Below are 15,776 nucleotides of genomic sequence, written 5' to 3'. Positions count from 1 at the left end.
CGGAATTAGAGAAGATGAAGCAGAATTTAACAACCTTACATCTGTTTCGAGTTCTTTTTCCCAATATCTTTTGAACTAAGACACTGAACAGGCTTCAGACACCTCAAGAACAGGAACAGATTAAGAACTATTGCAAAACATCCCACGTTTCGTGAAGAAGACGGACCACATTGGAAACCCTTACATGCTGCATTTAAAACCTGAAAACTCTTGCAAAGGAAAGACATACAGATACGTAGTGTGGTTAACTTCTTCCATGTGTACTTAAATCTTTTCACCTGGCAGTGTTTCATGGTCATGTACAGAGAACATGGATGCCAAATGATACCTGTAAAGATGCAAACATTGGCTTTCAGTCAAAAATTAAACCCCTCAAAAGGTTAGTTTAAAAAAAGAAAAGAAAAAAAACCGGCTGGTACAAACATGGGACGTTCATTTCGTTTTTGGCAATAACACTGTTGGTGCATTTTTTTTTTGTTAGATAGAAGAACACTGCCCTAATTCTACCTGAGTGTCTTTTTATTTTATTTCCTTTTTCACTTTTTTTTTTTTTTTTTTTTTTTTTTAATTTTGTTTCGTATACATTTCTTTTGAGATTGTGGACCGACAGTCCTTAGGTAGAGGTTAAAGTTAGTAGCCTATGATTAATAACTAGAATTTCAAATATGTACTGATATGTCAATGTTTAAGGAAATACAATTCAAGAACATAATACATAAAGTGCTACTGATTCTTACGTATAAATCAATTAATTTGTGAAATGATAAAGCAGAGGATAGACTTTAAGTTTAGAATGCATTTTCTGACATTAGAAACAGAAACATTTACACAACAGCAGAATTCCTGTCAACAGCGGTTCTATTGATGAGGCTCATGTGTGCTGTAGCAAACTTAACCAATAAGCATGGAAAAACAGGAACAAATTAAAACAACGGAAATTAAAAGCATAAAAGTGTGATCGTGGTGCTCAATAAAAAAGCTAGGGGCTTCTAGTCTCTCAAGCAAAAATAAAAAGTCCAGATCGTTTGCCAGCGATTGCTCTCTATTTCAGAGCAGAGCAGCTCTACATTACTAAACCAAAACGAAAAAATATCCGTAATGTACCTTATTAGCATTAAAGTTAAAGCAACTGTGTGGTGTGGCACATCTTATCGATTAGTTGTGGGTTCTAACTGCTACTTAAAAAATTAAAAACATAAAACACTCAAGAGAAAAGAGTATAGCATGATCTCTGCCCTCCGTTTACACACTCTCACACAACGAGCAAGAGACTCGAACGGCTGTCAGGTGACGGAAGCGTGAAGAGACGACAATAAGACTATTAAACGATAGCACTTTGAACTCTTCCAAAAGAGGACACACAGAGCAGCATACTGCACATGCACACTACAGGGCGTACGGTTTCCCATTCCGAGTGTACCTCATAACCTGCCCTTGGAGTTTTTAAGTATTTCAATGAAAAGTATAAGAAGGAAGAAAAAAAACAAACAAAAGAAATGGAGACGCGTCACGAACAGGACTGACCAAATCTTGTCCAGCAATTAAATTAAGACAATTAATTAATCCCAAAGGCTTGAACTAACTGCCCCCCACACATATATGGAGCTTGATTCCCCTGAATCTCAAAAAAAAAGAAAAAGAAAAAGAAAAAAAGAACACACAATGTAGTTCCTCTGGCTACAGTATGTTAATTCACTGGAGAGCGACACTCTTCGGTTTTGTGCCCAAATGAATTCGATGTGACCACTTTGAGTCTACATGATTATTTGAATTCAAGAGGGGACACATGGTGACATGCTTTTCTCCAGGACGCTTTCTTTAGGTCCGTGAGTACTCAAATGAGAAGCTTCCGCCCAACCAAATGTCATGACAGGGTTATCATGAGTGTTTGACGTGTGAGTTGTATGTCCCCAAAGTCATTTAAATTGTCTTCAGCAACATATCCGCTAGACCGCATTAGAGTTGAGTTCCACAGCTCCCGTTCTAATATTCTAAAACCAGCTAACCCGTCTGTTCCTCTGTGCTCAGCCTTGACTGTTAACGGGTAACAAGGTCCTTTCTAAACCATCTTAAGATTGGATTGGTTCTGATTCAGGATGTTCAGAGGCAGCAACCATGGTTCCTCAAGCACATCTTTTTGCAGCAGTGTTCATCTGAGATATAGTGTCCAGACACAGCTTCACTGAGCAGGTCCGTCCCATGACTCGCTGTAGAGGACTACTCGATTTGGATCTACGGAAAAGTGAGAAAGGTGAGAGTTTGGAACTTTAAAAACCACAAACAAAATGATATGGAAATATTTAAGGGATGTGAGCAGATGGGGCACTGGGCTTCAATATTTAAATGCTGAATCATTTAAGGGTTTAATTACATGCTGATGCAAGAATTGTCTATAACCATGTCAACAAACACAAGAGGTAAATGGAAGCTTACCTTGTTTTTGCAAATTCAAAATATATTCCATTTCTGCAAAGAAGAGAAAGATGAAAGTTCAGTGTAAAAATAGATCTATCATTTTTATATGACTTGAAAGAACTAAATAACTGAGCTGTTTCAACTCACACTAACAGGAAAGCTTCAAAATACTGCTATTTTGTTGCTTTATATAAACAGACAGAAATATATTCAGTCCCACGGTATCATTTTGTGTGCATGAGTAACAAGTAACATTCTAATTTGAGAAGGCTAAGTAACATACTCTTAAAGGGATAGTTCACCCAAAAATGAAAATTCTGTCAGTAATTACTCATCCTCATGTTGTTCCAACCCCGTAAGACATTCGTTCATCTTCGGAACACAAATTAAGATATTTTTAATATAGTCCAAGTGACTCCAGTGGCTCGATCTTAAGTTTATAAAGCGACGAGAATACTTTTTGTGCGCAAAAAACAAACAAAAATAACGACTTTATTCCACTTTTCATTTCCTTCTCTCTGGGCCTCGGGTCTTTTCATGTCGTGTTTAAGCGTAGCGCTTCTGTGTTGCACGTCACCACGTATCACACATGACCAGCGTCGGCCAATAGTGAGCCTACGTGGTGACGTGCAACACAGACGCGCTACGCTTAAACACTACGTGAAAAGACCCGAGGCCCAGAGAGAAGGAAATGAATAGTGGAATAAAGTCGTTATTTTTGTTTGTTTTTGCGCACAAAAAGTATTCTCGTCGCTTTATAAACTTAAGATCGAGCCACTGGAGTCACTTGGACTATATTAACGATGTCTTTAATACATTTTCTGGGCCAGCAAGTTTCAGTCCCTTTGAAGCCTATGGAGGAGTGAGACAGCTCTCAGATTTAATCAAAAATATCTTAATTTGTGTTCCGAAGATGAACGAATGTCTTACGGGGTTGGAACAACATGAGGGTGAGTAATAACTGACAGAATTTTCATTTTTGGGTGAACTATCCCTTTAAGATCTAAATCAATTTATCTGCAGCACACTAACTGATAACACGCTTTTTTTCCAATTTAAAGTCGCGATGAAACGACAGACCTTTTCTTTTGAATTGTGATGAACATCCGAGTGGGAAAAAAGAAAAAGAAAAAGTAGGGTGGGATCCATCGGTCTGTTGTTGATTGAATTTTGAGATATGGGAGGCGGATCTGAATGCAAGCTTGCAGTCGATTGTACAAAAAGGTAAAGCAGACCAAATGATTAGAGAAGCCCGACAAAACGACACCAGAGAAGTTTGTCGTTTCACAGGTAGATTGATTTATGACATTTTGATTAAAATTTATGGGATCAAATTTAAAAAAAAAAAAGAAAACTATGCATGGATAAATCATTCACAGTAAGAACTATGACATGCATTTACATAATAGATAGGATTAATTTTAATTTCATGTTGACTTTAACAATCAGACAAACAAAAACAGAAGAAAAGAAATTTGACAAACAACTTTGCAATACTATAATGGCATAAATAATTATCAGTACTAGTGAAATTTAATAAATGAATGTTTTATCATTGTAGTCTAATGATCAGAAATAAAACAATTAAAAAGCATTTCTGCATATTGGTTATCAGACCTCCATCTCTAGTACACATTCATAATTAGTGTTGGGTAAGTTACTCTAAAAACGTAATTAATTACTAGCTTTTAATTACATCTTTGATGAAAATACAAAAAGTATTACACTACTTTCTAAATCCAATATTAATCTTGACCAGTTGAACAATGCAACGATAGACATGAAACTACTCTTAATTCTCTCAAATAAATATAAAATTGCATAAATTATTCTTGAACTGACTAAAGTATTTAAAGGGAGAAAGTTACATTAAAAAAATACATTTTTATCATTAGATGTTCAATTTTGATGTTAAATCCACTATTGTTTATAGAATTGTTCTAGTCTATACAGTATTTAATGCAGTTATATCAGAAGAAACTGTAATTGAAGGGTTAGTTCACCCTTTTCAAAAATTATCCCGTAATTTACTCACCCTAAAGCCATTCTATGTGTATATGACTTTCTTCTCTCAGCCATATATTAAAAGATATCCTGGCTCTTCCAAGCTTTATAATGGGAGTGAATATTAACTGAGATTTTGGAGTCCACAACAGCACACCCATCCATCATAAAAGTAATTCATACGGCTTCCGGGGGTTAATTAAGTCCTTCAAAGCGAAGCGATGCATTTTTGTACGCAAGTCGAGTTTCAGCCGAAGAGTTAACTCTGATCGACGTTTGACGTATTGACGAACGTGGAAGCGCAGAGGACAGAGCAAAATAAAACACCGGTCATGAATTAGAAGTCTAAAACGAGATTTTTTTTAAAGAGAAATGTCAGAGGAGCTTGAGTTTGTTGCCAGCCCTATTTGTTTGAACCACGCGAGGCGTCTACTCTCACCTAAACCTTACGCTACTCCTACATACGCTACTCCTACATCCTGTCATACGCCAGAACTTGACTCTCATTTACATTTTATAAAGTTATAAATATGGATATTTTTCTTACAAAAACACATCACTTCACTTCAGAAAGCCCTTATTAACCACCTGGAGCACTGTATAATACTTTTATGATGGATGGATTTTTTGGGCTTTGATCTCAGTTACTATTAACTCCCATTATAAAGCCTGGAAAAGCCAGGATATTTTTTGATATGACTCCAATTGTGCTAAAAGAAGAAAGTCATATACAGATACACCTATGATGGCTTGAGGGTGAGTAAATTGTTGGATGATATTTATTTTTGGGTGAACTAATCTTTAAAGAGTAATCTCTTACTTTACTTTTTTATGGGAAAAGTAATGTATTTTTTAATTAAATTACATTAATTACTTAGTAATGCATTACACCCAACACTGTTCATAATAAAGAATATACTTGTAATACAAGTGAAAGTACTTAGCAAGAGGATAAAATAGTGACTTACCTTTAGTGTGATAATATACAGCAGCTTTTAGATCAAATGATCCCCAACTAGACCTCCGGTCAAAGCCCTTAGTATGGCCCTGCTCCTTGGTCGAAGCCACCTTGGGTGCAGCTGGGGAGGTGGGAGGCAGCTCAGCACAAATGTCCTTAGAGGAAGAACAAAACACTATTGCACCATGAACCCCAGTTTCATCTCTCTGAGCATCCAAGCTAAAGACAGGCATCTCGGGTACGGCCCTGCTTGCTGCCGTGGCACCGCCGCTCACACCTCGACTAAGATTCTGAGCATTAGTCCGTTTATCTGGCTCGTGAGCCTTGGGGAAGGGTGGTTGATCCGGTCTCTGAGAGGTACTGGAGGTCTGAGTGGCCACTGTAGCAGGACAGCCTCCCTGAAAGCTCACCTCTACTGGCACGTCCTTTCCATTCGAGCAGCACGCCACGCCCTCTGGTCCAGCGCTAGGCTCGTTGATAAAGGACAAGCCCCACTGATTCTGAAAAATGTCCCCCAGAGACTTCTGATTTGTCGCAACAGCAGGGGGATCAGCTTGGCGGCCACTAGGGAGTGAGAGTTGCATATTGGAGGGGGTGACGGGGTAAACGAACAGGCTGGGCTTCCTGGGCTCAGCCACAGAGGTGATGGAACTTCCGATGGCCGTAGTGCCGCTACCAGGGGGTGATGCTACATTCTCAGCGGCAACAGCTGGGGTCGCTAGCAGAGGACCAGAGCTGAAATGGGGGCCAGGCAGGGGACAGCCATTCCCTTCCCCCGGCAGAGGACCGTTGGTAAAGCTAGCAGAGGTGATGGTTTTCACCGCAGACATAGGGACCTGTGGTGGTCTCCCAGGCACCTGGGGAGCAGGAGTAAGAGCCTCCCCGCCAGCTTGGGCAGTCTTATTGAGGTTCTCCTTCACTTTACTTGCATAACTGATCTTAGGCACAATCTTAGCGCTACTATTGTCCACAGGAAAGACAGGCGGAGGCTTGAACAAGGTCCATGAGTCCTCTTTGGTGGAGGTAGCCACCTTAACCTTGCTGGAGCGATCCTCAAACCGTTTGCCAGCTGCTTTACTGTCCAAGTTCTTGCGCTGAAGTTCAGCCACCGGCAGAGGAGGAGGGGTGGCAGAGGCAGGTGGATCCTTGGCTTTTGGGTGCAGCTCGGCTTTTGAGCCGGCTCTCCCACTCTCCACCTGAGAGCCAGAGGCAGACTCCGGTGCCACAGCTACGTGGTCTTGTTTGCTGCCCTGCTGCATGGCTTTTCCCTGGGCAGGAGCAGTCACATTGTCCCCGGATTTGCCATTCCTCTGGGCCCGGCGCTTCTTGGGAGTAGTGTATCCACTCTCGGAGCCACTGCCATCATTGTCAGCCCCGGGTTTGCAAGGGTAACCGTTGGTAAGTGATACAGAGTTGAGCGACACCACACCGTTCAGAGAAGCCAAAGCCTCTTTTTTGCCCTCAAGTGTGTTCAACTCTGAGGACTTGTCATTTTTGAAGTCCATTCTGTTTCTGCTAGTGTTTCTACTTTTTCTGTCCCCAGTTGAGTCAGTGGTGAAGGCCCGTCGAGTGGGCTTCTGTTTCAAGTTAATGTCTAGCAGGTGTCTGTCGCCATTGCCGTTTGCAGGGTGCAGGGAGCTGTCAGGGTTAAAGGAAATGGGAGTCACCTCTCCCTCCTTCAAAGTTCCATTTATTTTGCCATTTTCTGCACAGAGAAGAGAAAAAAAGCATTAAACAAGTGGAATGCAAATGGCACATTTGCATGCATCAATTGGATCTACAGAACCAACATTTTTTTGGCAAATATCCAGATCAGATCTCAAGTTCCAGTAAGAGAACAGGTCAAGTCTAGTCAATGTTTGCATAAGACCAAGGAATATTTAGACTAGGTATGTTCAGTTGAACCAAGCCAGGGTCAGGCAGATGACAAGCTCACTTGCAGAGTATTCAGTGTACTTCCAATTAAAGCCAGTTTAAAATGACTCAACTGCTGGAATATCTGTGATTTGATAGCCATAAATCCCACATCTTCTGAACAGAGCAAGTTTATAAACTGAAAACAGAGATCAGTGGTTTTCAAATTGGGTCTGCATAAAATTAGTCAGAATATATATATATATTATTTTTTTTCCAAAATGTACACGCACACACACACACTCTTAAATATGTGGTTTATGGGGACTCTCCATAGGCTTTCACCAAGGCTGCATTTCTCAGATCAAATATACATTTGAAATATTATTACAATTTAAAATAACTGTTTTATAAGCTGTAATTTATTCCTGTGATGGCAAAGCTGAATTTTCAGCATCTTCACTCCAGTCTTCTGTGTCACACGATCCTTCAGAAATCATTTTAATATGCTGATTTGCTGCTCAAGAAACATTTTTTTTTCATCAATGTTGAAAACATTTAAGTTCAAAAGAACAATATTTTTCTAATCTATTTTTGAAATAGAATCTTCTGTATGTCCAAGCGCTATAAAAACATTTGGATTGAAACATAAGTGAATGTTCTGTGGAAATACATATACACAACATGACAATGTACTATAAGTTTTCACTCGCTTACTATTTTCAAACAGAATAAACAGGTATGTATACATGGGGGTCCTTAGCAACAGGATCATGATATTGGAGGTCCTTGGAATAAAATAAATAGATGTTCTTTATCAGGCAAGTGTATAGCAAGGTCTGCTTGAGTTCATGATTTCTGTGGAAACTATTTATGGCAGCTCAAGGAATGCCCTCAGAGGAACTTAAGACAGTAACAATACCATTCTGGGCTGGCAACCTGGTATACAGATTCAAATTAATTCACACAGGAGAACATATGTCTTCGTACAGTTTATGTAAACAAGCTGGACCAACAAGTTAGCAGGACAATGCAACACTCAAATCAATGTTGTAATACATTAATGCGGTAAAAAGAGGTTTGAGATCTAAAACGGGTCTGCACGACATTTGTCCTTTGAGGCTGAAAATATGAGGCGTTAAGAGAGTAGTCCATGCAAGTGTGCTTTCATCGGCCGGCTCAAATCTGGCATCGCCCTATTTTTAACCGGAGGTATGACGTGTCAAAATGGAGTGCTCAGTCATATTTGGGTAGTTCCCCAGCATTGATGTACATGTCTTAAAATGCCGAAATGAATGAAAAACACTGCGCTGAATACACGTCAAATCCCTTTAACACATTTCATGCCTGACGTGAGCTCTCATTTGTGTGGCAAAGTCACAGTAGTTGAGGTGGGTTGTTAAATCGCAACATGGCAGTCAGCAACGTTTATACTCCATGAAATAATTAACAAAATTGTTTAGCTATGTTGTTTTAAAGACCAATTTTACTCTGTTTAGATTGAACGACTTGACTATCTGTGCGTATTCGGTCAACAAACCGGCCAAGTCATCAGCTAGCTTAGCATGCTAAGTGGCCAGCCTGAATGATTAGCCGCAGGTAGCTGTGATTGTTTATACGTTATAACGATTTTGTGAAGTGACAGCTGCAACGACATATTTCAAGAGGGGCTATAAAACACACAAGGCGTTTTTATCCATCAAATATAAACAGTTTTGGCGATGTGTAGCGGTGTACTCATGTGAGACCTTTTACATGTCACAATAGCCAGCAGAACCTCCAAATGGCTTAATATCAAAAGTTAACCCAGCTACGCTTACGGTGCGTTTGAACACATATGCTCACAGTTATAGGTCACTATGTAGCTACACAATAAAGCTGTATGTCACTTCGTTTGAAATAGAAAATGTGAGGGTTCTAGAGTTGGCAGCCTTCGTCGCAAGGCGCCATGAGCTTTTCGAGACGTTGCATACAGTCATACACAGGACAGGTTAAACAGGGTCAGAAAATGCACTTTAATATAAAAATAACAGAAATTTTATTATTTTATCAATATATGCTGTACATATACAAGCCTATGCGTTTAATGTATAGGATTTCCTGGCTTAATCTGTTTACACTTTTAGAACGTTTGTATTCGTGCAGTTATAGAATGTTCCGACGCGTTCTATTCAGGCCACTCGGTGTCGAGTTCGAATCGGCGGTGAGCGCGAGCCCAGGCAGTCACTGCCAGGCCCACTCACATGACTGTCAAAGAGCAATAGGCCGCGTTTCGAGTTAAGCTGGCCAAACATGCACCATTAATACTGACTCGGACTACAAAAGCTAACAGAGCTAACTACGTTTCCGGATTTGTATCACCAACATATTCGGTTTTGCACGAAAAACGGGCAACGGTGAAGTTTGTGAGATCTGGCCGTCCATCATGGCGGACAGGAAATAACAGAACAAGCTTAAGCTACGAGCAGGAACATTCCACAGGAGCCGGTTCATGTTGCTGTGGCAGCACCAGGATAGAGCTAACAGGCTATTCTGGGTCTCTGATGGACACGTTCCCCTTAAAACGGCCCAAACTGAGAGGTATGTTTGCGAATGAATTATAAGTCAGGGAAATGTGTAATGCGTGCTGAAAGACCGGTGCACAAGGTCAATGTCCCTTCACGCTAGTTAGCTTTGCGGCTAACCCTGGATGTAACTATTTAAAACAGTTCCGTCAGCAAAACATGCTCCGCGTTTGACTTAACTCAAGCTGTATTACTGTAAACAAACATACTACGAAATGTATTTGAAGCTTGTCAGAGGAAAAACAATGAGCGTTGCTGGTCACCAACCTGTTTTCTTCGTCTGCGTTTTCTCGTTCTGGAACTGACTGTGGTTCTGATCATTGTTTACCGATATGTTCGATCGATCAGGGTCGCTCTCTGCTCCATGACTGATATATACTCCGATTGCCCCTTCGCAGGGACGTTCCTCCATTTAACGCTAGCGCAAGTGACAGAATGTGCTCAACCGGTGCTCGGTGGACGAGGGGAGTTGAGACATTTGCACTGCCCAATCACAGCCTGCGTTTGGGGGTGCCAGTGAGAGGCGGGCGGTGTTTCGTGCGTCGCGATACAACAAGGCGTGGATGCTTCCCAGTCAAGGCCACAGGAAGCTGTCACGCAAACTCGTGCAATCACCCTAGTCAGTGCTGTGTCAGTTAGTCCTGTCTGTTGTGCACTGTAGGGGAGTTTGGAAATGTCTCGAATCTATTTGTTTAGTGCCCCTTTCTGCCAGTGGGTGGCGACTTAATGAGCGAGTCATTGAATTGGTTATTGAATGCTCCCGTCAGGGGTAATAAATATAATTTTTAACATTCGTAATTCTTCTTCTGCCATCTTTCTCTCTTAGTTCTGAACCAGACCAACTCATAAGATGAACTGAACTGTTCATGTGAGATGTGTTCATTCAGTTTGCACGAACGAGATGTCTCATTTCATTTAGGTTGTTTACTTTTGTTTGCATTTTCTCTTGTCAAACAACAAACCACAAACGAAAGTCATTTATTAGCAATGGAGAGTAGTAGCCTACGGGTGTGGCGTATGCTGAATTTTCTGAACAAATTTAAGATTTGAATGCTTTGAAATCTTTTGCGACTTAACTGAATGAAGCAGTCCAACCAAATGGTGTTTATTTTCATCGAAGGTATGAGCGCAATCAAAGTGAGAATCATTAATATGGAAGGTAATTGCTGCTTCATGACCAATTTGAAAGTTCCAAGCGACTGCCACTAGGGGGCGAAATGCTTTAGTCGTATGGCATGCGAGGGTGATGATAGGGTCACCCAAAAAGGGCAATTCTGTCATTAATTACTCACCCTCATGTCATTCCAAACCCGTAAGACTTTTTCGTTCATCTTCGGAACACAAATTAAGATCTTTTTAATGAAATCGGACAGCTTTCTGCACTCTCTATTGACAGCCACACAACTAGGCTACCACTTTGACACATAAAAAAGTTATAAAGAGATCTTAAATCTAATCCATATGAATTGAGCGTTTTAGTCACTTTATGATGAACAGATTTAATTTAGGGTTTTATTTTTTTATTTTACTTTTTGAAGTCTAAGTGGTAGTTGCGTAGCTGTGAATGGAGGGACAGAAATTGCTCAGATTTCATTAAAAAGATCCTCATTTGTGTTCCAGAGATGAATGAAAGTATTACGGGATTTGAACGACATGAGGGTAATTAATGACAGAATTTTCTTTTTTGGGTGAACCCTTTAGTGCCGCCAATACACTACATGACTTTCAAAATTGTCGGATTGCTGTTCTTTTCACACCACACAACTGTCTTTTGTCGATCATCACCTGTGTGAACGAGCACTGATTTGCACCCAATTTCGGGCTTTTGTCTGCTGTCTCCAATTACTGTCGCCGACTGTAAAATCATGGCTTAAATCATGTAGCCTAGTGTGTGGAAATGACTCGTTCAGTGAAGGGGTAAATGCGTGGAACTTAAAATATTAAACCTAAAATATTAATTTTAAAGTACAAATTTGTTCACAAATGAAACACCAACACTGTTGTAGGTGTGTACAGTTTTGGTACATTTGGTAGTTTGGTCGACACTTGCACATATACTGAACCTCCAACCTCTGACCGCTCAGTGTGCTTATCAAAAGCAATTGCATGTCTATTTAAACTTGAAGAGGTCAAGGGGATAGAATAAACCACAGATAGCCATGGATATCCTTCTAGAATGTTGCACTTTGGACTAACTCTCGTTTAGCAGAGTGGGGGTAGATTGCAGATCTGATGTTCTTTTAAACTTTCTATTCAAAGAACTCAGAAAAAAATGATCAGTTTCCTCAAAAATATTAAGCATCACAACTATGATGTTAAAATAGCCTGTGTAAAAAATAGAAATTATTATTCAAAATTGTAATAATATTTCACAATATTACTGGTTTTTACTGTATTTTTGAACAAGTAAATGCAGCCTTGGTTTACATTAAAAAAAATCTTACCGACCCCAAACTTTTGAACGGTAGCGCACCATCAAAGTAACCTCTTGAATTCAGATAGTCTTGTTACAATTTACTTTATAATAAATTGTAGTGTATGTTTTTTCCATCATTGTACCACAAGCCAGCATTCCATGCATTCTCTGAAATTAACCAGAGGGGGGCAGACAAACACTGTTAAGACAATCGGTTATCTTTAGTGTAGTCATATTCAATAAGTTTTAAGAACTTGGAATCATGAAACAACATTGTTTTAATTTTTTTGAATCTGTTATCCCATTCATTATAATAAAGCAGGGGAAATTCCTTAACTATGTTTAGAATGTCCAAATCCTTTGATGGGGTCAGATTTATCAGGATAGAGTGACAACAGCCTCTGTGAACTCATCTGGGAACGTTTGAACTCCTGCACTGTGTTAGTACTTGTCGAAAGCACTAAAAAAAGTTACTTTGTAAGTTCCTCTCTAAGGTGAAACCAAAATGTCCTTTTCGTAATCTCTGTAAACTGCATTTTCCCTTCTTTTACGTTTAGGTTAAAAATTCTCTCTTGCCCTCTTGTACTGCTTGTGTAATCAGCATTGGTGGACCTTTGAGCAAAACAACTCCATGTTTGTCAGACACTGATGTGACTTGTTTTAATAGCAGTTAGCCTAAATAGCAGTTGATGAGCAGTTTTAATAGTCTATTCAAAAAGCTGTTTTATGGCTGAGTTTGTCGGAATGTCTCTTGGACTATCCCAGCTGAAAATAATAGGTTATGTGTTTTATAAGTTTCAAAGAAAACAAATAATGCACAACTTTTCATCTAGATGTGCAGTAAATCATTCTCAGTATAAAATGACACTTGAATGGGAAAGATGAAAAAATTGAATATGCTTAAAGATGAAATGTTTTAGGTAGGTACAATTGTTTTTAAACCTTACTATAATGCATATATCTTCAGGGCAGTCTGAACTATGAGAAAAAGGTTACGGCTTTACATTCCTAGACCATAACAAGTATTACCTACAGGCCATGTCATCGCATTAAGTTCTGTCAAAACAGACTCCAGCCAGAGCATAAATCACATAACTCGGCTCTATTAATCTAGCGATAGCAAACCTTGAGTGAAAGACTGGCTCTTTTAATTGCAGAGAGCTGGCTCAAATAATGCTAGTCCTCTGTCTCTGTAATGCTGTTATACAGGTATCAGGGCGACTAGCCTTGAGCATGGCATCTTACCCCTGAAAGGCCACGAGTGATTTCATATCCCCTGTGTCTTGTCAACACGCTTTCATCTGAACTCCAGTTAGTATCATTAACAGCTCATATTTCACTCTTCTGGAATGTTCTGGTACCTTCTCAAAAACAAATGTGAATATTGGATGAATCAATGCAAACATGATTGTATGATTATAATGTCTGTGGCTTGTTGTGAAGACTTTTAGTCTGACGTTAAGGTGCGCTCGCTTTGGTAAACCTGAAAGGGAAATCATTAGGGTTGTTTACTTGATGTTAAATGTGGAAGAAATGAGGTGCAGGCTGTAAAAAGTCAGTTTGACTCTTGCACCCGCTGACTGTCGCCATGGAGACAAGCCCATCACAAATATAGCAGTACTGACTGAGACAACTTTCATCTTAATCCAGGTAGTATTGTCTTCATGCGCATTTATTTTGATGAGCAAGATTTCGTTTTACAGCAGAACGTTTAAAAAAATAAGGCTTGTTAGAAAGCGATACATAGGGTATAACACACGGTGTGTTCAGTGTCTTCTCTGCATTTCTCTTCTTCTCTAGCTTGCTTCATAATAGTTGTCTAATAAACCTGGCATTACATATTACAAATATTGTTGGGTCTTTGACGAATTGTGGATAAAAGTATTTTCTAAGAGTATAATTGTTAATGTAATGTATTGTGCATAATGCCTTTTAAAAAAAATATATTCATACAGCTCTGTCTTGGTAGAAGACTGAATGAAAGCGTGTTTATTTAGTTCGGATTGGTTCCTTTTTCTAACTCCGTCCGGGAGTGATTCATTTTTTCTGGGCCGCCTCTTACTTTTACATCTGTAGATGGAGCAGAAGCAGCCAGCGCTGTGGATGGTGAGTCAGGGAACGAAGAGAGATCAGCCCATCCTCCCCTGACAAGACACAACACCCATCTTTAACACAACCTCATCAAACCTCAGGCAACCATGCCAACTTACAAGGGTGAGTGCAGATCAAGAGGCATGTGTCAACAATGTACTGTTGTACTCTTTTACAAGGGCTTCAATGAAGGGCCAAGGAGGTCCCAGACATTTCCATTACACTGTTACATGCGCCTGCAGCGATTGTAGCATATAGTTTGGGAACCCCCTGAAATTAATGTACTGTAATGTAAAAGAACGATTGTGATGTTTCTTAAAGCTTCAGGAATGCAAATGAGCGGATGAAATGTTGTAAATGCATTTGTTTCAAGTCATGGTCCTCCAGATACTTGCAGTTAGGTGTGGACAGGGTTATTATAGTTTAGAATTTTATTTTATTTTTCAGTTTAGCTAATTAAATGCAACAAATCATGTAAAAGTAAAACTACATTTGATCAAACTTTGATAATTGCCTTATAGTCTTTTAAACAACTGAGGAGACAGTGATCAAACTACATTTTATAAAAATCACTTGTCAAGTTTATAATATATTACATCAGCATATGAGTAAAATTGGATGACTACAGGGACTTGTCTCAAGATCAACCATTTAACAGTTCATCTATTGGCAAAATTATGAAGAAAAAAAAAAAACCATCAGTCAAGAATAAGACTGAAAATATTCAAATCAGGAATGTCAGAATCAGAATGTGTAGTTTGTGCATAAAAATGTCTGTCAAAACCAACTCGTTGAATGATGTTCACTAACCCAGCGAAGTTTTTCAATTGGATTGGCGTTTATTCTCATTAGCATGCAGTGTAAAGTATTTCACTCAGTTCCCTGATCAGTCCAATTCAATTTCAGCGAGTGAAGAACAAATTAATACTTGTGTGTGTTATGTATTGTCTCTGACAGACAGCGTGTTGAAGCCGCTCAGGCCACAATTTTCACCCTCTTCTCGGAAAGCGAAGACTCCAGGGTTTTCCAGGAAATGCGTGCACTCCCTGAATCTCTGCTTCTCGTAAATACTACAGTGTATTGTGTACGTTATTTTTTGACAGACATCAATGTTGTGTTATTCAAATGATGTGGATTTGAAAACAGATGGATCATTAGGTAATACTTATTTATTTCTTAGCCAGCAAGTAATCAGTGAAGTGACTGATGCCCAGGAGTGTGTTTATGCCAATGTTTTTAGTTCTAATGGTCCAAACGACTGCCAGGCTAAGTTTTTGACGGACGTGATAATGTGCGTGAGGGGTGAACCATGTTTGAGTTTTGGGTAATCATAAAACATGCTGGAGAGACGTTCAAAATGTTTTTGCATATTATTATACTTGTTTTGCGGGATAAAGTTTATTTTGTGGCTTAAATAAATTACATGTTAAAGGACAAGTTCGGTATTTTACACTTAAAGCCCTGTTTACAGATC

The 15,776-nt window shown here is 39.4% G+C and overlaps 1 protein-coding gene and 1 long non-coding RNA gene across 2 annotated transcripts; one reads left to right on the top strand and one right to left on the bottom strand.

Annotated features, from left to right (window-relative positions):
* Positions 1–532: 532 nt before the first annotated feature.
* Positions 533–10,452, bottom strand: nufip2 (nuclear FMR1 interacting protein 2). The gene is made up of 4 exons (XM_079885042.1): positions 10,063–10,452; positions 5,388–7,082; positions 2,434–2,466; positions 533–2,232 (listed from the first exon to the last, which is right to left on the bottom strand). Exons 1-4 carry the CDS (start codon positions 10,205–10,207, stop codon positions 2,180–2,182), a joined length of 1,926 nt encoding a protein of 641 aa, XP_079741168.1. The 5' UTR covers positions 10,208–10,452; the 3' UTR covers positions 533–2,179.
* Positions 7,834–15,321, top strand: LOC307166586. Its single transcript, XR_013822656.1, has 3 exons — positions 7,834–9,811; positions 14,288–14,425; positions 15,260–15,321. It is a non-coding gene; the product is annotated as an uncharacterized lncRNA (long non-coding RNA).
* Positions 15,322–15,776: the final 455 nt, after the last annotated feature.

This window comes from Squalius cephalus (assembly GCF_949319135.1).
Source record: "Squalius cephalus genome assembly, chromosome: 11".
Taxonomy (NCBI): Eukaryota; Metazoa; Chordata; class Actinopteri; order Cypriniformes; family Leuciscidae; genus Squalius; species Squalius cephalus.
Note: the sequence above shows the minus strand (reverse complement) of the source record. Positions and strands in the feature narration are given on the sequence as shown.